Source organism: Eschrichtius robustus, chromosome 6 (assembly GCF_028021215.1).
Source record: "Eschrichtius robustus isolate mEscRob2 chromosome 6, mEscRob2.pri, whole genome shotgun sequence".
Lineage (NCBI taxonomy): Eukaryota > Metazoa > Chordata > Mammalia > Artiodactyla > Eschrichtiidae > Eschrichtius > Eschrichtius robustus.
The window spans coordinates 21,622,163-21,647,815 of record NC_090829.1 but is presented as its reverse complement, the minus strand read 5'-3'; the positions used below and the strand labels follow the sequence as shown (position 1 = coordinate 21,647,815).

At 49.1% G+C, this 25,653-nt stretch overlaps 1 protein-coding gene across 1 annotated transcript in view; it reads right to left on the bottom strand.

The window, feature by feature from the left end:
* CLSTN2 (calsyntenin 2) overlaps positions 1-24,288 on the bottom strand; it is a 643,926-nt gene extending 619,638 nt beyond the window's left edge. Inside the window, exon 1 of the mRNA XM_068545999.1 lies at positions 23,976-24,288. Coding sequence (XP_068402100.1) covers positions 23,976-24,087 — 112 coding nt within the window. The 5' untranslated portion in view covers positions 24,088-24,288. The remainder of the gene's footprint in view (positions 1-23,975) is intronic.
* Positions 24,289-25,653: the final 1,365 nt, after the last annotated feature.

Below are 25,653 nucleotides of genomic sequence, written 5' to 3'. Positions count from 1 at the left end.
ACGCACTCTCTGATGACTTTGGCTCTTTCCCTGACATCGTTTGCCCTCTCCGGAACCCTCAGAGTCCCACATTCCAAAGCATTTCATTGAATCAACAAGTCATCCATGCCTTTGTCCACTCACCCAGTCAAAAGTTTGTGAGTTACCAGGTACTGGGGAACAGGGATTGAATTAAGAGATGAGCCTTGTCCCTTTACAGACCTCACTATCTTGTAGGCAAATCCAGGCTTTCATATTAAAAAAAAAAAAAAGAAAAGAAAAGTAAGGCTCTATTTGAGGTATGCACAGGTTAGAGTCAGGACACAACTGTGGGAGGAGAAACGCAAAGTGTCACAGAAAAGTCGCCAGTGAGGAGAAAAATCTCTCTCCATCTTGGAGATCTGGTAAACCTCCTAGGGAGGAGGTGAGGGCATCCCAGGTCCTTCACGGGGAGGAAGCGGTCCTGCCTGGAGGGGGAAACACCTGGTTCCTTCCCTGTGCTCTAAGTGCCAGACCCAGGCTGCAGATGAGGCTGGAGAGCTGGGGGGCCCCAAGGCACGGAGGACCTCCTGTTCAGAGCAGTCATCAAGCCCCCCACCACCTCCACCAGCCCTGACTCTCCAGCCTACTTCAACTCCCGTGTTGCCCTCCTGCCCAGAATCATCTTTGACTATTTTAATCTGTCAGCTTGTTGGTTTCCCCATCAAAATGTAGATCTTCTTGTTTCTCTCCAATCAACAACATTCACCCAAGACTTCTCTGCTCCAAACAGCCTGCTCAACCAGGAAGAGGGGCTGAAGGTGCAGGGTCGGGGATGAAGCAGACCCAGCCTTGGTGAAATGAAGTTTAGGAAAAGCAATATTCCAGCCTGAGTAGTTCATCAGGCAAAAGGACACTTACCAGCAAAAATAAATTATGGGATTTTTTTTTTTTTTTTTAATTAAGATCTTGAGCTTTTCAGGGAATCTTATTACTGGTGACTGACAATCAACATTGTGCTCAGGTTTTTGTCATGTAAATCCCAAGTCTATCCAGCAGCTTTAACCTGTCAGAGCCATTCACGATATTCTTTGGAGGGTTCCTTTTCTGTTTGCTTCATGGTTATTGCTTTTAACCTGAAAACGGGGGGGGGGGGGGGGGGGGGGGGGGGGGAAAGAGAGCCCGTTCCGAATGGGACATCCCTTTAGTAGACCTTCTGTGTTTCAGTTTCAAAACCAATACTTCAACAATAAACGAGAACAAAATTTCCTTTGGAGACTAGGCTATGAACAACTATGCCTTCCCTGCTCTCAATCCACCGGAACCCAGCTGGTGGGGCTCACAAGACAGAGAATCGCCAGGCTGGACCCATGGAGGTGATGGCGGCCTCTCGACCTGGCCCCAGTGCTATTTTCTGAGGGACTCCCAAGCACACAGGAGGAGAATATAAGAGGAGAAGACACACTCTTGCCCTCAGTGAGTACAGAATGGAGTCGGGGAAAAGGATGAATGCACAATAAATAGAGAACAAAATATGGAAAGGTGTCACCAAATAGGAGGCTGCCTACCAGAGCGATAGTAAGAGCAGACTCAGAAGTCACAGATCCGGCTTCAAGTCCCAACATCATCACTTATGGACTTACTAAGAGCTCTCGGAGACTTCTTCAACTATAAAGTGGGGAAGTTATCAGACCTACCGCACAGAGCCCCTGTAAGGATGAGCTGACCTGAGCTGATGGGTGTAAAGTCTCTAGAACAGGGGTAACAATGCTCAGGGTCTGACCACCTCCTCATCACCCCCTTCCCTCCAGCCTTTGGGTCGCACCTCTTACGGGGACCCATCTTCCCTCCAGAGGTCCCACTGTGCATGCTGCTCCCTCATAGCATGTGCTCCCTGCCTGCTACCCAGGAAATGAGTGTCCTCCATCCTTTCTCTCTTGGGGCATGAGAGAGTAGAGACTACTCTGGCTAAGGCCAAGATCAAGGACATAGTCAAGGAGAAAATGCAAGCCATCATCCAGTGAGAGAAACCCCTGAGGTGAGCAGGACCTGCTTGCAGATGACTTAGGAGAGGATGCAGCTGGGTCCACAAGAGGCGGTGCAGCTTCTCCTCTGTGTTCTGGTAAGAAGCACGACTATCCTTCATGCAGGGAGGAAGCTGAACCATATGCAGCCTGGTCAGTGGCCCCAGCTGAGCCCAATCCTTGAGTCACCCAGGCCCAGGCACCAGACACGGGAGTGAAGAAACCTCCAGATGATCCCAACCAATTCCTGATCATTCAAGACCGCAGGCATCACGGAGCAGAGACGAGCTATCCTCTCCACCCCACCCCTATCTAAATTCCCAAGCCACAGGATCTATGAGCATAAATTGGGATTAACATACACATACTACTATATAGAAAATAGATAACCAACAAGGACCTACTGTATAGCACAGGGAACTCTACTCAATATTCTGTAATAATCTATAAGGGAAAAGAATCTGAAAAAGAATGGAGATATATATATATATCTATCTATAAGATATATATGACATATATATATGTAACTGAGATATATATATATAAAACTGATTCACTTTACTGTATACCATTGTACAATATTGTAAATCAACTATACTCCAATAAAAAATTTTTTTAAAAAAGGTTGCTGCTTTACATGGATTAGTTGGGGAGTAGTCTGCTAGGTAGCTGTAGATAACCAGAATACCAGCCTCTGCTATGCCCAGTGGTTTACGTCCTTGGCCTTACTTTATCTTTCCAACAGCGTCTTGAGGTAGGATTTCATATACCCATCGTAGAGCTGAGAAATCTAACTCTCAGAGAAGTTATGCAACTTTTCCAAGATCCCATGTCTTCTAAGTTGCATCATCAGGACCCATACACTGAATCAGGATTCACACACCATTCACACACCATGCATCAGTCAGCCACCCAGAATTAAGAGAACTTTTTAAATAAATCAGGTGTTGTCTTCAGTACCTGAAATCACCTATTTACATATATTTTATATGCTGAGAATAGTCACCTCTGAAATAAAGTCATTTGTCTGTCAAAAAAAATAAAAAATACCAAATCGCATCCACTTGAGCTGGGCCATGTGACTGAAGCTAAGCGGACGGACTAATTCCCATCAACCGGCTCAGCCGACAGTGGTTCAGGGCACTAAGTCACTCAGAGAAAGGGCAGAATTTGTATCAATCAGATTTTTTCACTGCCTTACCTGAAATGACAGAATGACCACAGTCATTCAGACTCATGGGCAAACCGGGGTGGGTGGAGGGGAGAGATTTTCTGTTCTGCCGGCTGTTCCACGTCAGTGAAGGAAGCTTTGCAGACAGAGGTAACCGCTTTGCAAATTCACTTATAAGCGCTCTGGGAAAATGCTGAAAATAGACACTCGAGAAATCTGGCTGCGATCAGAGGCACCAGATGTTGCCCCAGATGTGTGGATGATGTGTGCTGCAGGCATCAGCCTAATTCACCTCATCTCCCCTGCGGGGCTGGACACCCACCTTAGCCCAGATCTTGGGGAAGGAGCTGGGGCAACCTTGCCCTCAAGGGGCCTTCAGAATCCTGGGCCCCAAGGAACAGCCGCCCATCCCCACCCCCCCGGCCCCGGGACGCTGGGCTGCAGAGCCCTGCACAGAGCTCGCCGCAGGGAGGCCTCCTCACCCCGAGTGGCAGTGAAGGCCGGGCCAAGTGCCACACAGGAGCGCCCCAGTTCAGTGAAGGGAGGCACCAGTCAGGGGTAGCAGTCCTCCAAACGCCCCACGAGACCTCACAGCCGCCAAGTGAGTCTGACTAAATGTGCAAAGGAATCGCAGCACTGAAACCCTGAAATACCAGATTTACTATAGAGCACAAAGTCCAGAGAGCACACAAAGTGCTCTCTACAAAATACCTTCTCGGGGCTTCCCTGGGGCTTCCCTGGTGGCGCAGTGGCTACGAATCCACCTGCTAATGCAGGGGACACGGGTTCGAGCCCTGGTTCAGGAAGATCCCACATGCTGCAGAGCAGCTAGGCCCGTGCGCCACAACTACTGAGCCTGCGCTCTAGAGCCCACGCACCTAGAGCTGGTGCTCCAAGACGAGAGAGGCCACCACAATGAGAGGCCCGCACACGGCAATGAAGAGTAGCCCCTGCTCACCGCAACTAAAAAGAAAGCCCACGCACAGCAATGAAGACCCAACACAGCCAAAAAAAATTAATTAAAAAAAAAAAAAATGTATTTCCAATAAAATTTAACTTAAAAAAAAAAAAAATACCTTCTCGTGTTTGCTCCTCCTATCTGTTTGGGTTCCCCAGGAGCAAGCTCCGCCTGAGACAAGGATTTGCGTGCAGGTGGTTTATCTGGAGGTGATCTCAGGAAAGACCAGTGGGGGAGGGGAGAAATGACTCAGGAACAAAGGGTGGAAACCGGGCAACTGGAGCCCACACCTCGTGGGAACCCCTTGAGGACCATGTGAAAGGCTGTGGTGTTCTCCCACCTGAGTGACAAGGGAGCAGGGGTATTGATGCACCAACTCCTGTCAGTCACTGGTGGAGGACCATTCCTGGGGGTGTTAATTCCCTGGGACTTCTGACCTGGCCCACACACACACAGGCAGAGAGGGGTCTCACGGCCAGAGAGAGCACACAGGCACAGGGCAGCTAGTGCTGGAAGTTGGGCCTGAATCTATGAAAATGGCAGGAGCAGAGGGAATGTGGGCAAGGCACCCTCGAGAGCCACACAAATCCCCTCCCCACACACACCCTTGAGGCTGCTGACTATTCTCTATCCAACCTGCATCTTATTGAGTCTGTTGACAATGTACACTGGAGAAGGGGTCAAGACCTGCTATAAGGCCAGCTGGGAGCTCACAGCCCCGCTGGGGAAGAGGCCCCTAATTCTAAGCCACTGGTAGCAGGCCCCACCGAAGTCCACAGCTGTTCTGTTCCTCTAGCCCAGCCGGATGAGGTGGGTGGGGAAAAGACCCGGCCTGCCCCACCCTAGACTGACTGTGGGTAGAAGAGAGGGCCATCGCAGACCTGGTTTTGTGACCACTCTCTGATGTAGGGACGTCTGCTCCTGAGCCTCCTGGCAAAGCAAACAAACAACAACAACAAAAGCAACAAAGAGTAAATAGGCATGAGGGATCTTATCGGGGTCATAGAGATGTTTTAAAACTGATTGATGATGGTTGAGCCATTTGGTAAATTTATTTAAAAAATCATTGAAATGTACACTCGAAATAGGTGACTTATATAAAATTTGCCTCCATTGATTACAAAAATAAATTTATTTTTAAAAACTTTTTAAAATTAAAAATAAAAACCCACATTACTCCACAAAACCATTGCGTCCTAGGACTGCCTGAGTGTAACCCCGACCTTATTCGCTGCCTACGAGTGGCATATCGGGTTCTTGATATAATCCATTTAGGGCATTTGTTTCCTTGGAGAGTAAGCTAATGCTGAAATGAGAAACAAATGTAGAGAAGGTCTGAATCATCCTGAAACACCCAAAAGATACTAGAACGCCATGCCCTAGACATTGGTTTTACTCCCCAGATTTTGTTAGAAATACTTTTGTCTGGCTGTCAGAGCTATTTCATACAACCTCAGGCTTTTCCTGCCATGATTTTACTTTTCCCAAGTTCAACCTTTTCAGGTGACTCAGGATGTAAATTCCCCCATGAAGTTAAAAAAGATTCCACTTTCTAAAGAATCCCTGAGGAACCAATGTGGGGAGAAAAAAAAACAAAGCAGTCTTGGAGAAGGAAGCGTGTTAGTAAGTTAAGTTGGAAGAGTTGGTGTGAGAACTCTCCCTCCCCAGCTGGGTCTGGGAGGGAGCTTGCAGGGAAAGCACTTTTAAATGCACGGCCCATCGTCCATTATAATTGAAAATATGGTGACGCATAAGAGATGATGTTGATTTTAGAATCAGAATGTCAACCAGGTCTTCTCATTTCAGAAATACACATATCCCTTAGTGCCCCGAAGTTACCGTTGGGCTGAAATTTTTATAAACTCAACTCCAAGTCAAATATTACAGAACTACCAAATGTCACTGAACTCCTTATTAAGGGGATATACCATTTCCCATTAAATCAAAATATTAAAATGCACTTTCATCTCAGAGTTACTGAAACTCTCTTTGGCAATTCAGCCTCTTTCTTAGGAGCACCTTTAAGCTTATGTGAAGGAAGGGGGGGGGGGGAAATAAACAGACACCTAGGGATTAATAACAAAATAAAAACCCTCATCCCTCTAAATTATGAATGAGAACACTAAGGAAGAATTTTCCATCCAAGAAAACAATGTTTTATCTCTGAAATATCAGTATGGACCATAATATATACTCTAGCCAGTTTGTTAGCATTTAATCCATCTGGATATAAACATGAAAAGCTGTTATTTTTGCCCCCTACAGCTGTTATTTTTGCCCCCTACAGCTGTTACTTTTGCCCCCTATTTTTGCTGTCAAGCTCCTCCCTCCCACTGGATGGCAACTGCCTTAAAGAGACTCCAGACCAATTCTACAGCTTTTCATTCAATTACTAAGACTCAACCCAACTCATTTTTAAGCTCCAGTCTCCTATCTGACCCACAAAGCTTCTGCTCCCCCCAAAAAGGCAAGGTATTCCAAAGTCTCCTGATGGAGGGGCCGAGTGTGGTCTGCTCTCTCCTCCTCCCCTCCACCCTACTCTTCTGCTTGTGGGGAAGAGAGGCAGGAGAAGGGAAAGGGGAAGACATGTCTCTATACTTAAAGCAAAGTATCTTCTCCCAAATACGTGGTATTCAGTTGAAAGATGAAAGAGGGAGCCCATGACTAAGCTTTTTCATTGATGGGAAAGTTACTTTACATTAATTATCCCGGAAGGATATACACTCTAGAAATGGCCCCCAGAATCATCAGCCTCAGAGGTCCAAGGTCCTGAGCCATCTAGATTCCCAGGCCCCAACCTGTCTCACCCCCAACATGTCACCTACTCCCAGCCTGGCTCCATCTTAGGCAAAGTAGCGGTCCTCCCTTCCGCTGGTCTACCCCCTTAAATGATGCTCCAGCACATGGTTGATGGGCTCAGTGCAGTCTTCCAACATGCCCCCTGGGAAGGCTTTATTCTTCAGAAGGTCTTCTGGTGAAACGGGACAACCTCTTTCAGGCGTCTACCAGCTAGTGGCATTTTCCCCTTTGCCCCAAAATTTCCCCGGAAAGACTACAGTTCCAGAAGCTGTCTACCTTTTAAGGCAATTTCACCTGCAAGTACATATGGGATCCAGCTTTGGTACATCTTAGAAGCAGGAACTTAGGAGTCAGTGTGTGTGTGTTGCGGTATATCCTCCAGGCACCTCTCGTCCTGGACATCCCCCAGCACACCATCTAGAACTCCATGGTTCTCTTCCTCGTACTAATGGCACTGGAATGACTCAGCTAAATATTCTTCGTGTAGCTTTAATAAACCCCAAGTTTCTCAGGAATACAACCATCCTATGAATTAAGGCCAGAGGGTACTTTGTCTTGTTCAGAATTTCACCGGAAGTATGTCACCATTTCTTAACATCACATCACCCCAATATCAACCATGATATTTGACTTGCCAATACCACGCACCTGGATCCATCTGCATTTGTAGCTGTGGCATTCACAGCAAACATCCAATTCACTACTCCTCTAGTATAGGTGGGCACAAGCATTACACACTATTTTATGATACATTATTTTCCGTTTAGTTTCTTTATATTTCAGTTAAAGCATTATACTGATTTGTTAAATTATGTATGCAAGCAAGCAGTAATATCAGTACACTTCATTTCAGGATAATAATGCGAGGACTACAAAATATTTTTCGTAAAAAGGGGCCATTGGTTCTGAAGCAATGCAAACCAGTGGTCTGCCTTCATAATCCTTTCTGCTTATTTCCCTGTTATGCACCCTGAGCCTTTAGTCAAACCCAGTTGGGTCCAAGCTCTAGCCTTAATATCTAGAGGGAGAAGCTGTTCCCACTTGAGCCAGAGTTACGGGAAGGTGGCATCTCAGTCCTGTCCAGGCCCCTGCCCCAGCAGCATAACCTACACAAAAACTCCTGCCCCAAGGAGAAGGGGGGCTTCAGGGTCAGAGTCAGGGCTGTTAGCCACCTGCCCCGTGCACCCCTGCACAGCCACATCCCCCGGGAGCACCCCCAGGAGCGTCCCCTACCAACACCAGCCTCAAAAGTCCTGCATTTGGGTTGGATGGGGATGGTGGCGTTTCCCTGTGCACAGTGTCAAAGCCTGAATGCTTAGAACTGAACCAGCATATCCTTGGATCTGGAAGGAAATGTGTGGACTTTGAAAGATGCCCACTTGCTCATTTTTTTTTTTTTTTTTTTTTTTTGTGGACTGTGTACACAGCCTGGGAATCTCAGCACCTCTTCCTGCTCGCCCACTTCGCTAGCTATGGGGGCAGCACCCCAAGGGCCTCATCACGTGGGGCCGTCTCACTCTAACTGACGGCAAAGCTTTTCCAACTGAAGACCTCATCCTGGCCTCTCCATACACATGCATCTGATGTCGCTAACTGCAAATCGCTTCTAATGGCCTGTTTGGAAAAGGAGGCATGCTTTACACACGTAGGACTTCTACAGTCTGAGGCTTAAGAGGATGCTGACACGGGCAAGGAGTAACCACTGAGAGACATGGAGAGTGCACTGGGCAGAGCGTAAGACCCGCAGCAGCCGATGGTTACAGCTTAATTCTCATCGGTGCAGTGACAGATGTTCTCCCAGATAGGTGGCAGTCAGTGTTACAGATGAAAGAGGGAGCTCATGACTAAGCTTTTTCATTGATGGGAAAGTTACTTTACATTAATTATCCCAGAAGCATATACACTCTGGAAATGGCCCCCAGAATCATCAGCCTCAGAGGTCCAAGGCCCTGAGCCATCTAGCTTCCCAGTCCCCAATGTGTCTCACCTCCAACATGTCACCTGCCCCCAGCCTGGCTCTGTCTCCCCATCCTTGAATGCACCAGCTCATGCCAATGATAGCCAGCACCCAGCCCGCGATGCTAACCTTCCTAACCAAATCCTCCTTCTCCACCAGCCCTACTCGGGTGGGCTTGCACTGGAAAGATGGGCACTGGGGACCCAGGGGGATGAAGGAGAAAGATGAATCAAGGGGAACTCCACCCCAGCCCTCCATCCCCACAAGGCAACGAGCTGGGTTCTAGGGAACTCCAGCCATCACTCACCCACCTACCCTGTGCTAGACCATACATGCCTGGGGGCACAGGATGAGGACGTCACAGACCCTGACCTCAGGGATCAGACAGTTTAGTGAGGAACAGGCAGGGGGGCAGGTAGGCAAGCTGGTAAGTGCCACTGTGGAGGTCCGTATGGGAGCTGTGTAATCGAGGTACGGGGTAAGAATACTCCCAGGGGATGCCCAGGGATGGATCCCAGAAGAGGCATCAGGCTGCCAGACAAGGCAAAAGCAGATGGGGCAAGGGTGGGGTGTGCATTGGTGCAGAGACACAAGAAGACCCATGAGGCAGGGAACTGGGCTCTTTCTGCAGGTCAGGCTGAAGCGTGAGGACAACGTATGGAGAGAAGATTCGCTCATTCACTCCTCAGGCACTGTGCGGGTGCTGGGCTCTGCTCACACGAGCTCACTTTCTAGCCCAGGAACAGGTAGGCACCCACTAAGGGCCCTTTGGGATAAGCCAAGGAAAGTGGACTTTATCCTGAAAGTGATGAAGCGACGTGGAGGGATTCTGAGCAGGAGGTGATGGACTGGGTGTGTGTGTTTGGAAGAACCACCAAGGGCTGCGTAGAAGTGGATTAAAGAGGAATCAGTCCATGAGCTGCAGGGATAGAGAAGTACAGTCAGGCAAGGAGAATCCAAGTTACCAAGTGCTCTCTGAGCAGTGAGGCCCCTGCCTCCTCATCCCTCCCCCACTCTCGCCGCCCCCCCCCCCATCCCTATCCTGAGCTGGCTGCAGTAGAAAGACAAGAGTCAGGGATATAGATAGTGCCTGCCACAAGAAGCAAGGACCAGAGACAAGAACAGCTCAGGACACTGAAGAACACACTGAGAACACCAGTTAGAGAAGGATCGGTGCTCTACAGACTGCTGAGTCAGGTGTGCTGGCCGCTGCTCAGGAGAAACCCTGCCCTGCCTTTAAGCAGATGCAATCAGATTAGCTAGAGAACCAGGTGAGTCCTTGTGGCTAATGAAGGGGAGACACTGGGCTGGGTGCCCGTATCCAGGCAGTGCTTCTGTGGTTGGGTCTGAGCACACCCCCAGTCTGCACACCTGAGGCTCCTGCATCACAATGGATGGGCAACCCCCTCCCTTGTCTCTTGGGATGCCTTCTTAGGTGCTCAGGAGGGTGGGCTGGGGATTGGCAGGGCTCAAGTTCCCTGGAAATCTAGGCTGCCTTGGTTCTGGGGAGAGAGGATGTCCAAGTGCACGTCTTCACCCACTGCCAGGGAAGCCACCCACACCAAGTACCAGGCTATCTCCATGCCGGGACCCAAGAGTGAAAAGACATCAAGACCCACCAGAGCTGGCAGTCAGCATGCGCAGGAGCCCAGCTTTTTAAGACCTGTAGCCGCCACTGCCAGCTTTTAGATGACATAAGGTGTCACATAGACTCATCCCTGGAGGGCTTCCACAATTTGAGCACAGGGGCTAAATCACCCTAATATGGTTTGAGCACCATGACAGAGACCCATCTGCCTCACACGTCCCCCACACCCTCCAGAGAGCCTGCCACGCTGCCCCAAACACCACCAGTGTGCGAATGCGTAACCCTAGGGGTTGAGCAGCGCCCTCTCTTTCTAAATGCGCACGTCGCCAAGTGAGATCCTGCATCATGTCCCATTGCCTTAGCTTACAGGAAAGTCAGAGTGTTTCCTCTCTGATAAGATGATGTAAGGAGAGCATTAGGTCACCACGTCTAGTAGACTTGAGACAGGGGCAGTGGCAGCTCCAAAGTTCCTCTACCAGAGCCCATTTGGTTGGAAGTATGAACCACGTGACTTGTTTTGAAGCTGTGGCTGCATAGCGAGCCCTCTGTCTTTAGTTAAAGATTAGGTGGTTCTGATCCACAGAAGTAGCAAAATTTTCTAAAGATGCTTCTATTCACATTTCCCATTGGATGGAGAAAACAAATTGTAAGATTAGGAAGATGATGATTCTCATGATTATTGGTAGTAATTTAAGAAGTGGTTTCCAGGGAGCAGCCAAACACTACCTCCAAAAGCAGACCTTGGTGCCACCAAGGTCTTGCAGAGAGAGATCCTGGAGGGACTTGGGGAGCAGGAAGAGATATCGCAGGAGGGGGAAGCAGCGGATGAGAAGGGTGCTGAAGGTGACCCAACAATTCCGTCAGCCCTCCCCTCCTCCCTCGTGGGCTCTGGGACAAGAGGTGGGACACGTCTGAAAGCAAAACTCCAGGGAAACTCCATCTTCAAGCAAAGATTATTGGCTGGTCTCTGACTTGAGTTGATCCACGTAAGAGGGCTGCAATTTAAGGACAGGAAGATTGGGGTGGAAGGGAGGCAGGGGGGTTTTCAAGAGGAAAAAGATGCAAGTGCAGTAAAAAAAAAAAAAAGTGCTTTATTAGTGACCTCTAGTTAAAAGAAGACTAAATCACTAAAAAGACTTAAATATAATTTAAAAATTAATACGTAAGATACAACCATCTTGATATTTCTCATGAGGGTGTCATAAAGCCAAAATAATTGGTTTGCTTTTGGGAAAAAAGAAAATAACCAACAAAAAGAAAGTGAAATCTAGGTCTTGAAAGTGAAATTCTTTTTAACTCTGATTATAAATTATCTTAGCCTCCTTCCCTGCTCCAAATGACCAAGCACCCTCCTACAAACAAACAAAAACACACAAGAAAAAAGAAATGAAGAGGGAGGAAGGAAGAAAGGAAACTCTTAAAATACCATAAACTGCAAATTCAATATTTTCTCTCATTCCCTAGCATTTCTGTGAGTTTCCTGAGTGATGGCCTGTCTTAGTTCTTGACTCTAAATCCAGATTCTTTTTTTTTTTTGGCGCACGGGTTTAGTTGCTCCGCGGCATGTGGGATCTTCCCGGACCAGCGCTCGAACCCATGTCCCCTGCATTGGCAGGCAGATTCCTAACCACTGAGCCACCAGGGAAGTCCCCTAAATCCAAATTCTTAATCCCTTCCATACGAGGTCTGGAGGAGAGAATCTGGAGCATTTTGCAGCAGACAAGTGTGCCAAGAAGTGCCGGCAGAGCAGAATGAGCTGAGATTCTAGGACTGCGTGGTGTTAAACCGTCCTTGCATGAGGACCAGAGTACATGATTTTCCAACTCCAGAAGCAGGGAGAAGAATCCCCGACACTCCAACGTTGTTCTCCTACATTCTATTTCACATCTAACCATTAGTGATGCACTAGCTCCAGGGCAGGCCGTTGTCTGAAACACACAGCATTTCAATGGGTTTGTGGAATAAAGTGAAAATCTGCCCCTAGGAAAGCACTTGCGGGTTTGAGAACTTGAAGGAACAGAAAGAGTTGGAAAAATAAATATTCAGAACCTCAAACCACCAAACTCACCCAAACACACAGTCAACCAAGCTCAGGAAATGCTTACAGTCTCCTCCCCTGATTCTTCATAGGCTTTTATAATGCAAGCCCTGCTTCCTCTCCCCTCTGTGCAATCTCCAGCAGGCAATGACAGTAAGTCCTGCAAGTAGGCAGAGCCCCCATAGGAGAGGAGTGGTCCCGGTGACAAGCTGCTACAGAAGACCCAGGTCCTGGCTCAGGAAAGTTTCTTTGAGGAGCAGGCTTTCAGCTAGATGGAGAGGGACTCCTCCTCTCTCAGGCGCTCACTCTCCATCCCAGCAGGTAAAGAGACAGCGGTCTTGGCCCCCAACTCAGGCGGGCCTGAGTAGAGACCCCCAGCTGAAGAGGTTAAGCCCATTCCCATCTCCCTGTCCCTCCTTCTTTCTTCTCCCAATAGCCTCCCAAGGTCTTGCTCACCACAGCTCATCCTCAGCACCCAGATGATCAAGGTTAGGGATGTAAAAGAGGAGCCGCAGCTGGCCCAAGGGAAGATGACCCTTGGAGGCCCCAGTGGGGCATTAAGTTCCCATCACCCACACCCACTTGGGGCTGCCCTGTCCACAGCCAGACCCACTGTTGCTGGGGTGTGTTTTGTGAAAGAAGGCAGAGGGTTTCCTTTGAGCATTTGGCCTGAGCACCAAGCACAAGCATCTCTGGCTTCAGGTGCTGAGTGATGGACTAATTGTTTCCCGACAGCACGAGAGAGCCTGAATACCACCCACGTTCTCAAGCTCCAGAAGTCCAGCATACACTGTACTGCTGAAGAGGAAATCATAAATCTTAAGACCAGGATTTCAGTATTTTTGAAGGGTTTCATTTCTCCTCCCTTCCAACTTTGATATATGTACTTACTTAAGAAGGGTCTGGGGAGGGTTCATCGAATTAATATATGTAAAGTGCTTGGAGTTTGAAGAGAGTATGCAATATAAATGCAAGTGTCGCTAAAAAGGTTAATCTAATTTACATCTAACGCTTTCAGTTCATGGTGTTAATGAACTATATCCTTTTAGAGAGTGATTAATTTACGGAAATGTGATTATTTTTCCTAGTGCTATATATGGGTCAGCTTCTCCTCTTATTGTATCTAACTTTACAGAAGAATTCGGCATTTTATAAACTAAAATAATAAATCAAATACCCTGTAATGGTTATATTTCATTCATTACAAGGAGACATGCATTAGATTAACATTTATCTGTTTTAATTAATTTGCTGCAATGCAGTTAGCCATGCAAATTGGAAAATGACACATCAACTTGACATCATATTAACAGTTTTGACTGGGTCTTCCCTGAAAATTTATGGGCCTGCAACTGCTGCACCCCTTGCATAACCATGGTGAACACCCACTGTGTACCATAGGCAGAATATACATTACAGAATTAGGAAGGGCCTTACCGCTAAATTCAGACTTCTCCTGAAAATATCATTAATTAAATTGGTAAGACAGTATAAAGATGGAAAGATGTAGGGTTTTGCTTGGAGGGTTTCCTGAAGTCTCAAAACCAGTTTCTTAAATCTGATCACCTTATTTTCTTAAGCACTTTATCCTTCCAAAGGGTATTCAGAGCCACTTGCACGTGGATACTCAGAACTTTCTTGAATAGAGGAGGGAGGTGCCATCCTGTCCTTTCTGCACAGGGAAAAGCAGATCCCAGAGGGCTGAGTGATGTGCCCTGAGCCTCACACGGATCAGTGGATCCAAGTCACGTGACTTGGAGTCGCTGCCTTCTCCACAGGCGATTTCCCCGTCAGGCTTCTTTGAAGACTGAAGATTTGTTTAACTACATTATACAACAGACGTCACGGAAATGCAAAGTGGCAGAAATCACAAAAATGATGTGCTGTGTGTTTTTTTTTTTTTTTCAATCGGCAAAACTTAAGTCAAATTTCAGCCAATTAAGCATTTTTAGAAGCTACGGGAGTGGCATTTACAGCCTTTCTCAGTGAGAATTCCAGCGGCATCTGCTGGACTTGACTCCCTTACACATCTTGGTGTGGCTAGAGTTCTCTCAACTCATCTGCAGAACTGAGTGTTTTCAACCTTTACAAAGTGAATGCTGTCATTGGTTTGGAAGGAGAATCAGTTAACTAAAGGGGAGAGGCCTGATGACTAGTTCCTACCAGTGACCAAAGGCAGGGAGTAGCCCTGACCGGGGGAAGTGTGCATGGGCAGAGTCCTGAGGGACTTGCAGCCACTGTGGGTGGCATCACCCTGGCATATCGTCACTCCCTCAACACTCAGCATTCACTCTGGACCTCAGACTGTGCTGGGCACCAGTCACACAGGATGCTTCCCCCTCGAGGGGCTCACAGTCTGCCTGGGGAGACAGGGAGGCGATAGGCACTGTGGTGGGGGAAACCAGAGGTGGTGAAATAAAGAGGGTCAAGGCCCCCACCCAGTAGCAGCCCTGCAACCCATGCCAAGAAATGAAGCATTCCCTGGGTAACTGTCAGCAATAGGGGTTGGCAGGGGCACTTCTCAACCTTGGCTGGGCATCACAAACATCTGAGAGCTTTAAACTAAATCCCAAGTCCTAACCTAGATCAATGACACCAGCATCTCTGCAGGGGTGTTCCAGGCATCTCTGTTATTTTGAAACTCTCAAGTGGTTCCACTGTGCATCCAGGCTTGAGAGTCACTAACCCAACAGATAAGGGGCTAGTCTCTGAAACTAGACTTTGTCCATTCAAATCCCAGCTCTGCTGTAGTAGTAGTAGTAGTTGGGTGAACTAGGTAAGTAGCTTAACCTTCCTGGCCTCAGTTTCCTCACCTGTAAAATGGGGATAATAAGAGCACACATCTGACTGAGTGGCTGGAGGACTGAATGATTATTAATACCTATAAAGCACTCAGAACAGAGCCCAGCACACAGTAAGCTCTTGATAGAAGATAGTATTTATTATCTGGAAACTGCTGGAAAGTTCACTGAGAGAAGAGGAGGCCAGATGAGAAGTGAGGGGAGAAACCATCAACGGACTTTTATGTGAGGCTGGAGAGTTTGGATCTATCTTGAGAGGACTGTGGTTTGTCATCAGGGGTGAGGCTCTCTGTGTATCCTAGCTTCAGAGGAGGCTTGGGTTGCAAGAGCGTAGGCAGAAGATCTCTGTAGACACTCGGTCCAGGCCTTTGCTCTATGAATGCCTGAGCTCCTTGAAGGGGTGATGGTAGGGATAGGAGAGGTAGAAGGTGGGAGAAGGGCTGGTTTCCTCTAGGATGGGAACTGGTGGCCTGTTCCATCTCCTATCCCCAAGCACCCCCCGGGGCAATGGCAATGAAATGTAATAGGAGAATTGGACTTCAGGTGCTGGAACCCCAGTGGCAGCAAAGATTCTGCTGCCCATGGAAGTAGAGAGTCAGCCAGGGACATCAAGAGGCCAGGCTGTTCAGACAATGAGCATCACAAGGGTAACCTGTGAGGGATGGAACCTTGAGGCAATTCCAAGAGTGTTACATTATTCTCAAAACCCTGGGACCTTAACAGACTGCAGCATGGATGGTGAAGGATGGAATTCATGATGATTGGGATGGAATTTCTTATAGGCCTGGTGGGACTGGGGTTGATGTGACTCATCCTGGCAACAGGGTGATGGATGGGATGAGGAGGGGGTGCTTTCAGTCCCAAGAGATGCTAAATAAGGCAGTAGCAATGGGCATGGAGGGGAGTGGGAAGGTTCTAGGTCTTTATGGGTAGAATCAACTGGACTTGATGAAGGATTGGGTGTGATGGAAGAGGAGAGATGAGGATGCTGGAGGACTCCAGGGCTCTGGCTTGGGTGAGTGTGCAGATGTTGTACCTTTCATCCAAACAGAGGCCACAGAGTAAGCAGCAGATTCCTGGAGGGAAGATGAGAGGCTGGGTTGGCACACATGGGGCTGGTGGTACCCCAGGGCATCCTAGAGGGGACAGACATGGAGCAAGCCTCTGAGCAGGGCTTAAGGTGAGCTAGGAGAAGAGTTGGTCAGGGCCATCTCCGGAGGACTGATGTAAGCCGAGAACACTGAGCTGGGGACAAGGAAAGTCCTGAGAAGGTACTGGAAACAAGTGCCTGAGGATTAGAAAACTACTAAGAAGTGGGAGAAGTGGCCTTTGGGTGACATCATCCAAGATATCACCTGGCTTCCTGGTGCTGGGTTGCAACCAACTGCAATTAGTCTGACCCCTTGGTCTGATTCCTGGCTCTGCGGCTACATGCCCTGTGGTGTTCACTTACCAATCTGTAAAATGGGTATTTGTGAAAAAGACAATTGACATATATAAAATCCTGCCACAACAGCAAAAGAAAAGGCAGCCTTATAAGCAGTCACGTTACCTTCTATTTCATCTATGCCATCTCTCTCCCCTCTTGCCACACTCGCCTTTCAGCATCCCCTCCTCATTCTCCCCAGAGTCCAGGCTTCAAGTACATCTAATATACTTGAAAGTGTCTGTGGTAGCTTTTCTTAACCCTGCCTGCTTAAAAAAAAAGGAGTCAGAGGAGGGCCATGTTTAACCCAAATGAACAACTGCTGGGAGGTCTTCCTGATGCAGGAGACCCCTCCAATGGACCATGCAATGCAGACAGCTGCCTTCTCTACTTGAGGCCAAGCATGACGGGAGGGGAGGAAGGCTTCCAGCTGCCCAGGCAAGAAAAGAAAGACGATGTTCGCTCCTGACGGGGAAGTCAGTCAGAGAGTGAGGCTTCCAGAGAAACTGATTCTTTCAGCAATTTTGAAGTGAAACCCAAATGTTCTTGAACTGCCTCGGAATGTTCCAGGGCAACAGAGCCTCTCTGGCCTCACTCAGAGCCTTCCTCGGGATGAAAACACATCACTCTGCTAGGTAAGCCTGTGTGATATGGGAAATCCATGTCTGCCACACTGTTCTAGGTTCAAATCTCAGTTCTACTGTCTCTAAGCTGTGGGACCTTGGGCAAGTTACTTCCCTTCTCTGGGCCTCAGTTTCCTCCTCTGTAAAGATGGGATAGTAATTCTACCTGCATCATTGGTAGATCAAACCAACTGGGGTTAAGATCAAACCAACTGACATATATGAAGTGCTTAAAATAGTGCCTGGCACACGGTATGCATTCAATAAACATTCACTCTTTTATTAGCCTTATAAATCTGTATGTAGAAATATATTTGTCCAGGGCTGGGCTCCCTCCTTACTCCTGCCTGTGTACCAACATAGGCATTCTTACCTTGCATTTACCTGTCCTGCCCACCTCCTATCTGCTGACCAAATGCCCACTCACCCATCAAGACCTCTTTCATTTTCTCTGTTAACCTTTGCTGGCTTCTCCTATCCTTGCCAATTTCTTCCTTTCCTACAAAACTTTTTCCAGGTGTTTCATGCACAGTCTTCTACTACCCTTTTCCCAGAAGCTACCAAGTTCTCCAATAGTTTGTGTCATGTGTGATGTTTGCCCTAGACAGAGCTCTTTGATATCTGATATTTGTTTTAGCTTTTCATTCCACTCATAGAGAATAACAGGAGACTGAGACATAGCTCTTGGCTGAAACAGCTAAAAATGGGGCCCAATGCATGTTTGGGTCGGCCTCACTCTCACCCCAAGCATCCTCCTCCAACCACTGCCGCCTCCTGTCTTCTGCCTATTGCTCCCCCAAAGCTGACAGCATGATTGGTATGGATGAATGTTTGTGTCCTCCCAAAATTCACATGTTGAAACTCTACCCTCAGTGTGATAGTATTAGGCGACAGGGCCTTTTGGAGACCCTCTCCTTACAACCCAAATCCCAGCATATTAGGATTAGAAGAGATCATGAGGGTGGGGCCCTCACGAATGGGATTAGTGTCCTTGTAAGAGTCGTGAGAGAGCCTGCTTCCTCTCTCTGCATTCCACACAGAAGGACACAGTAAGAAGTCAGCAGTCTGCAACCCAGAAGAGAACTCTCACCAGAACATAATCATTCTTGGACTTCCTTCCTTCAGAACTGTAGAAATCAATTTCTGTTGTTTCTAAGCCACCTGATCTATGTTATTTTTGTTACAGAAGCCCCAGCTGATTAAGATGGCGAACTTCTGTCCTGTTTAGTGCCAGTGTCTTCAGCTCAGCATGTTTCCCCCAGCTCAGTCCTCTCATGGTTCATCTGCAAACCCACCATTCCAATTTCCACAGGGTCCAATTAGTGGTGGGCTAGATAATAAATAAAAAATTAATAATCCGTCTCAAGCTGTCATTTGGTTATCACAGTGTCAATTATCCCCTTCCACATAAACATGCATCATCACAGAGGTTGCCAGTGTCTTAAACAAACAAACAAAAAAGAGTGCTTCTCTGCTTTCTGGGACAGCAAGGTTGGAAGGATAGTGTTTGCTGGTCAGGGGACTTCTCTTTACGACCCAGATCACACCAATAAAGCTCTTCCTCCAGAGACCAGAATCCCACACCTTCGGCAGTGGCACATAGAGATGTTTATTTATTTAGATAACACACATTGCTGAGTCCTTCCTCAGAGCTGGCCCTGCATTAAGTGCCAGGGCTTTTGAGATGAATTAGACAAGACATGGGTCCCAGACTCAAAGGCATTCATAGACTAGTGAAAGAGGCAGGTGTTTTCACAATTCAAGCCAAATGTCTACGTGTGCATGTATTTATATACGACTATGTCCACACATAGCACATGTGGAGAGACACAGAGACAGAGAGAACAGAGTTTGAACGGAGGGAAGATATGAACGAAGCTACTGAACTGCCAAGAGGTCAGTCAGAAAGGGAGAATGTCACCAAATCTCAGATGCTAGAACCCAGGGTTTAAATGATCAGTAATTAGAGTAATTACAGTCACTGTGTATTTAACGCTATTTACATGCCATGGACTGTGCTAAGTGATTTCTAAACACTTTCCTGACAACCACTTGGCAAGGTAGATCTTTGTATCCCCATTTTATAGATAAGGAAACTGAGGTTCAAAGGGATTCACTGATTTGTCCAAGATTATCTAACTGGGAAGCAGTAGGGCCAGGATTGGAACCCAGGTTTCTCTCGCTATGAAGCCCAAATTTTCCTTCCTACAGGACAGGAGAAAACATCCAAAATCTCTGTGTCATTGAACAATAGCACTGCAACTGCAAACCGGTGGATTCACCAAGCCACTCACTACTGACTGCTCGGCTCACATCCGGAGGCCAGGCAGTGGGGTGGACTTGGAGATCAGGACAGGGAGGGAGAATCAGGACAAGATTCCAGCCCTCAGGGCTCACAGGGCAGTGCTGGAGCCAGACAAGGAGCACAGGTACACCAGAGGGAGAGCCACATCCTGGGGGACCAGCCAGGGGGACCAGTCAGGGAAGGCTCCTAGGGGAAGCCATGCCCAGGCCTGGCTGTGTCTTGAGTTACAGAAGGCATTAGGCTGAGGAAGGTGACCGTCTAGCCTGAAGACATGGTCCAAAGGGTCCAGGACAGGAATGAGCACATCCTGGTCCAGGAACCACAGGTGCTTTGGGATGAGTGCAGGTCAGAGTGCACCCTCTGATGCAGTGCTGAGGACATTTTGTCATTTGTGCTTCAGTTGTTGGGGAAATAACTGCCACACCCCCAGGAGACACATGCTACTTTCCAAGAGATGATATAGGACAATTCACCATAAAAATTCCACACCACCTTCGCCCCCGCGGGAGGTTCTGCATGTGCACTTTGGAATATGCAAGGATGGTTTTTGAATCTGTAAGAGGGAGGATGAGGCTGCTGCTTGAAGCTACAGTACAGGTTTCCATGGATGAGAACAAGGCCCACTCCATTGATCTCCCAACAGGCCCCTTGAAACAGCAGCCCTGGACTCTCCCCCTGTGTATGCAGGGCCACAGGGGCTCTTGGGGATCTCAGAGATACAGTCAGCTTCCCTGTGGTCACTAGATCTGCCTTTAAATCCAAAGGGGAGAATATGCAATGAACAGTCAAGGGGCACTGGCCATGGTGAGCCTTCGCATTCTCACCCCAGTGTCACATCCTCCCCTGGTGGTCCTGGCAAGTCACTTGCCCTCTTTCAGACTTAGTGTCTTCCTCTGTGAAATGGGCTACCAAAACCAGCCCTGCATTTGTAAAAATGAGAGACAGCCCAGGTAAACGGATTAGCGCAGTGCCTGTAACACACTAAGGAGAAGTTCCACAAACTGCAGTTACTACAATTATACAACTGCTGCTATAATTCTGCTCTGTCTCTTCCCCTCCCTATTACCAAATGCTGTGCTTGCAAGCCCTCTTCCTATCTCCCTTGTCTGTGTCCCCATCGCATCGTACTATACTTGGCACAAACTCGGCCTGCTGTCATTCTCTTAAAGTCTTCACATAAAAATCTTGTCTCCAGCCAGATCAAAGCTCTCAAAGCAAGGTAGTACTGAGATGGGAATGGTGGGGGGCAGTGATCTTCTTATATTTGCTAAGAATCCTCCAGAGCACTGAGCCAGGCTCTGGGCACACAGGCGGGCACCACATCAGTTATCGCTGATGGTCTCTACTCGAGCATTGTCCTGAACAACCAATACCTGGATGTTGAGAACTAAAAAGCGTTTGTGTACCAGATCCCTGAGACCTGAGACCACTGATGTATCACCAAATTTGGTACAAATCTTAAGAGGTTTTTTGTATTGTCTTTTTCTCCCTGGATAAGACATGACTTTCTCTGCTCTAGAGGCTCCTTGGGTCCACAATGCCTTCCCAAGCTTTGCTCATGAAACACATGCATAGGATCTGGTCTTTTCAAGGCATGCAGGAAGTGTTTGTCTTTTTTGAATAATCAAGATACAGGAGAGAAAAGGAAGGGGTTATAATAGCTGCCTGGCCACTGTATTATTTCTGACGTCAGGAATATGTTTGTACTCAAAGTGCAGCGATTCTGCGAAAACCCCAAACAGTTCTCAGGGATTAGCTGCTCGATTCCGTACAGCAAGAAGCAAGAAACACAAAGGCAGAACAAGCTGTGTGCCACAAACACGACATCGTACACGAGCCCAAGCCGGGAGGACATACTTCCAGACAGTTGTCCAGAGGGTGCATTCAAGTCTGCCAGGCAGCTTGACGCCCCACTCCCATTTTTCCTCTGTGAATGAATTCAGAATTGTATGGAAAAAGAAAGCTATTTTTTTGTTCAATCTTCTTCATAGGTCTTCCTGACTTTTCTCCTTTTTAGTGATGGGGATAATAATGACATGAACCTTAGAAAAGGCAAAGTCAGTGGTGGGACACATCATATATGAAGCATACCTTCAGTATCTCAAATGTTCTTCAGAAATTATATGAAATTTGGAGACATAAAATGCACGTGCATTGTAATAAGGAGAGTCAGCCCTGTAAATCCCAGCTAAAGTGTCATAGCAAATGTCTCTGTTTTGATCAAATATTACACATTTGTCTTTAAAAAAGAAATGAAAAGAAAAATGTAGCTAACAGCGCCCTTTGCAGCCCCCCAGTGGTTGGAAAGAGAAAGAGGGAAGAACGCGGGGGATTCAGACAGCAACTCTAGCTCCGCAGGACCAATCAACTTTTTACTCCGGAAAGACAAATGGCTTATTTTCAACATGAAATGAATATGTTCTAAGTGGAGAAGATGCAAGGTGTTGGTTAAAATGCACATAATTATTCACATACGCGTGAATCACTGAGAGCCTGGATTTCTTTTTTTTTTTTTTCTTTTCAATCTTTCTCTTTTATCTCTACCAAGTTTTCCATTTTGACCTGGGAACTAGGCGATGCATAAGCATACCAGGTCTTCTTCCCAAACAAGGTTTTTTTCCCTTCCTTCACTTGCTGTGAGCCCCCCGGTATGTAAACATCGGCTTAAACATACGCCATTTGCTCCGCTACAAAGTGACGAAAAAAATCAAAAGCATGTAATCTGCTTATTTAACGAAGTGTCTATACTGGAGAAAGAGAGCAAAAGATTTGGTCGTTCATTGTTTTTTATTCTTGCTTTCACCAAAACAAGCGTCTCTCTGAATGATCAACGACTCCTTTACCCATTCCTTTACCTTTCCTTTATCACACGTTTGAGACATTTTCATAATCAGTTTTCCTTTGTCTTCCCCCCCAAAACACTACCTCTCAAGGATGGGGGTGGGGGTAGGAATTGATGAAAAGGAATAGGATGCCTGCTTATAAAATAATGTTACAAAAAACGATGCCACCAAACTAAAAGATTACAGCATAAACAGAAACTCTCCTATTCTTCTCAACCGTCTCACTCTCAAGTAGCGGGAGAGGCATTTCCGAGGTCCTGAGGAGGCGAACTGGCTGCCTCGCGCTCTCCCCACCCTACAAGGGTAATTAAACGTAGAATACATTCCCTCCTGAGCCACAGGTAAGCTACGGTTCAAAGCCAGTTTGCAAATCAGGTTGCCGCTAATAGGGAGCCTCTTTATCTACAAGAGCAAACTCCTCCGTCCTCTGAGGATTGTCAGTGACCACGTTCCTTCCCGTACTGGTTGCCGGGCAAATCTGGCCACAGCCTTTAAACCAAGCGCACGCCCGCCTATCCTAGTCAAAACGCAGAGAATCAACAAGTTACCACCAAGCCGGGCACTCCAGCCCAGAACTGCCACCGCCTCTCCTGCGCCCACCGCCACCCAAGCCCGCTCTGCTCCTCCCTTGCCTCTCCCACCACCGTCCAGCAAGCACGTGACTTTCCGTTTCAGTTCGCCCTCCAGACGCCCCCACCCCGGCGCTCCGCCCCGCGCTCCCAGGCAGCAAATTCCGCGGCTCGCCAGCCTACAGTCTCCCGACCGCGCCAGGCGTTCACCAGGATCTCGCTTCCTCCGGGGCGGGAGAAGCGGGGAGGTCAAGAACTCCAAGCCAATAGGGTTGCGGGGAGGGAGGTCACCGGATTCTGCGCCTCTGTGCTCCGGTGCCCAAGCACAGTCGGAGAGGTTATGGGGAGGGTCACATCCCGCACTTCTTCCGGACTCTGCGGCCCACCCCGAGGGCGCGCGTTCCCAGGGGAGCCAGAGCCACCCTGGGGGATCCTGAAGCCAGCCAGGGAGGCCTTCCCCGGAGCCCACAAGTTTCCACCCCATCCCCGAGCTGGGAGACGAGCTCTGCTCCCTCCTTTGAAGGCGCCGCCACTGATTCCTCCCTCTGGGCTGGAGCAGACAACTGCCTGTCCGCGCCGTGCCAGCGCCCTGCTCCCGCCGCTCCCGGGCCGGAGCCCGCCACTCGGCCACTACACCCCCACTCCGGCGCAGAAAGCCCCCAAAGTTGTCCGGACTCCCCAGACCTGGCTTTCTCCTGGGTCCCTAGAACCTGCCCAGGGGTTGGGCCGGCGTCCGCAGGTGGAATCTCTCTGGTCCAGGGCGCAGGGCGCTCACTTTGGTCATCCCGGGCGCACGGAGGCCAGGGAAGCTGCGGCAAGGGAGGGTGTGCAAATCCAGCGGGGTCCCCGCCGCTTGCACCCTCAAGCCCGCCCTGCTTCCCTCCTCGGAGACGAAGAAACTTCCCCAGCACCCACCTTTAGAGGCGAGGAGGCGGCGCCGCCGGCTGCCCCCGCCGCCGCCGCCGCTGCCGCTCCCCACGCCCAGCACCAGCAGGAGCGGTACCCAGCACAGCCTCCCAGTCACCATCCTCGCCGCCGCCGCCGCCGCCGCCGCCTACGAGCTGCCGCTGCCGCCGCCGCCGCCTACTGCCCTCGCCGGCTCTCTCCTGCCGGTGTCCGCCGGGCCTCGGGCCGCCTTGCCCTGCCGCTGGGTGCGCTTCGGGCGCCGCCGCGCTCGGCCTCCGGTGCCCGCCGCCGCGCCGCTAGCTCGCCCGCAGCAGCCGCGCTCACTGGCGCGGACCCGGAGCAGCTCCGACGCTCACCCCGGGACGGCCCGTGACGTCACGGAGGGAGGGAGGTGGCTCCTGCATATTCATGAGACGCGGACACCGGCCTCGGCTTCTAAGCTCGCGGCTCCGCGCCCTCTCCCCCCAACTTTCCTCCGCCGTCCTCGAGCTCCGGGGCGCTCCTGCTCCAGGTAGGACTCGGCTCCCAGAGGACCGGGTGGGCGGCTGCGGGGAGCCCTCCGGCCCCGCGCCCTCGCTCCGGCTCTCTAATAACTGCCTCGGGGGAGGGCTGGCTCCCTCAGAAGTGGTCCCCGGGAGCCTGAGCGTCGCCTGCGGGGGCTCAGCGCACCGTGCCCCGCCACGCCCTTGGAGCTGACATCCGTGCGGAGGGGCGGCCGGGCGTTGCTGCAGGTCCTGCCCTTGGCCGGGTCTCCGGACGTTCTGTGCCGCCTGGTCTGGGGAGGGCGCCAGGCACACGCTAGAGCTGGAAAGGGCGACTGCCGCTCTGAGTTGCCAAGCCGGGGACATCACCGAGGACCCGGAGGGCAATGGCCGGACTCCGCACCATCTTGGAGAGGCAGGGACAGCCACGGCTCTCGGCGGCTGATAGACCAGATCACAAAAGGCAAACGTGGGCCGCTGGGCCTGCCGAGGCTGCAGTGGGACAGACACTTCCCTGCAGTATGGTAACCAGGCAAGAAGTTACCACCTTTCTGTTTCGCTCCACGTATCTTGAGACCAGGCCACCCGACGTCATGCCTTGTAACACCTCGTGAGTAATTGTCAGTACCCAGAGTGCAACGGCCTTGCACTCTTGACAACTCCCCACCACCCCCAGGCCACACAAGGTTCATAGAGTTACTCCCTAAACATTAACTAATGTCTCAGAAGAAATCCTTGACCTTATTTGCATACATATATGCAGTGCCAGTATCACACACAAGTCAGGGTTCATAAGGAATAGTTAAGGAAATAGAGAAATCTAGAGAGAAACAAAAGTTGTTTATTCATTGATTCAACCCATATACTGAGCACCTAGACAGGTTATGTCACCCTGCCACTGGACACTAAATTAGACATTAGACAGTCCAAAGACCAAGGAGAGTTGTCCGTCCTCTCCTCAAAGCCTTTGTTCCTGTCTGAGAAGCCAAAGAGGGCAGTAAAAGGCAATTACAGTGCTTTGTAAGTGTTCTGGTCCTGCACGTTCTTTATGTTGCCAGATATGTGCCTATACAAATCAACTAACAAAATGTATATGTTGCAACGGTGTCTAAAGAGCATCCTATAATTAATAACTGTAGTTTGGGATACCCAACAAAGCCATAAAATCCATTAACAGCCCTCGTGCTTCTCAGCCGCTCTGCACC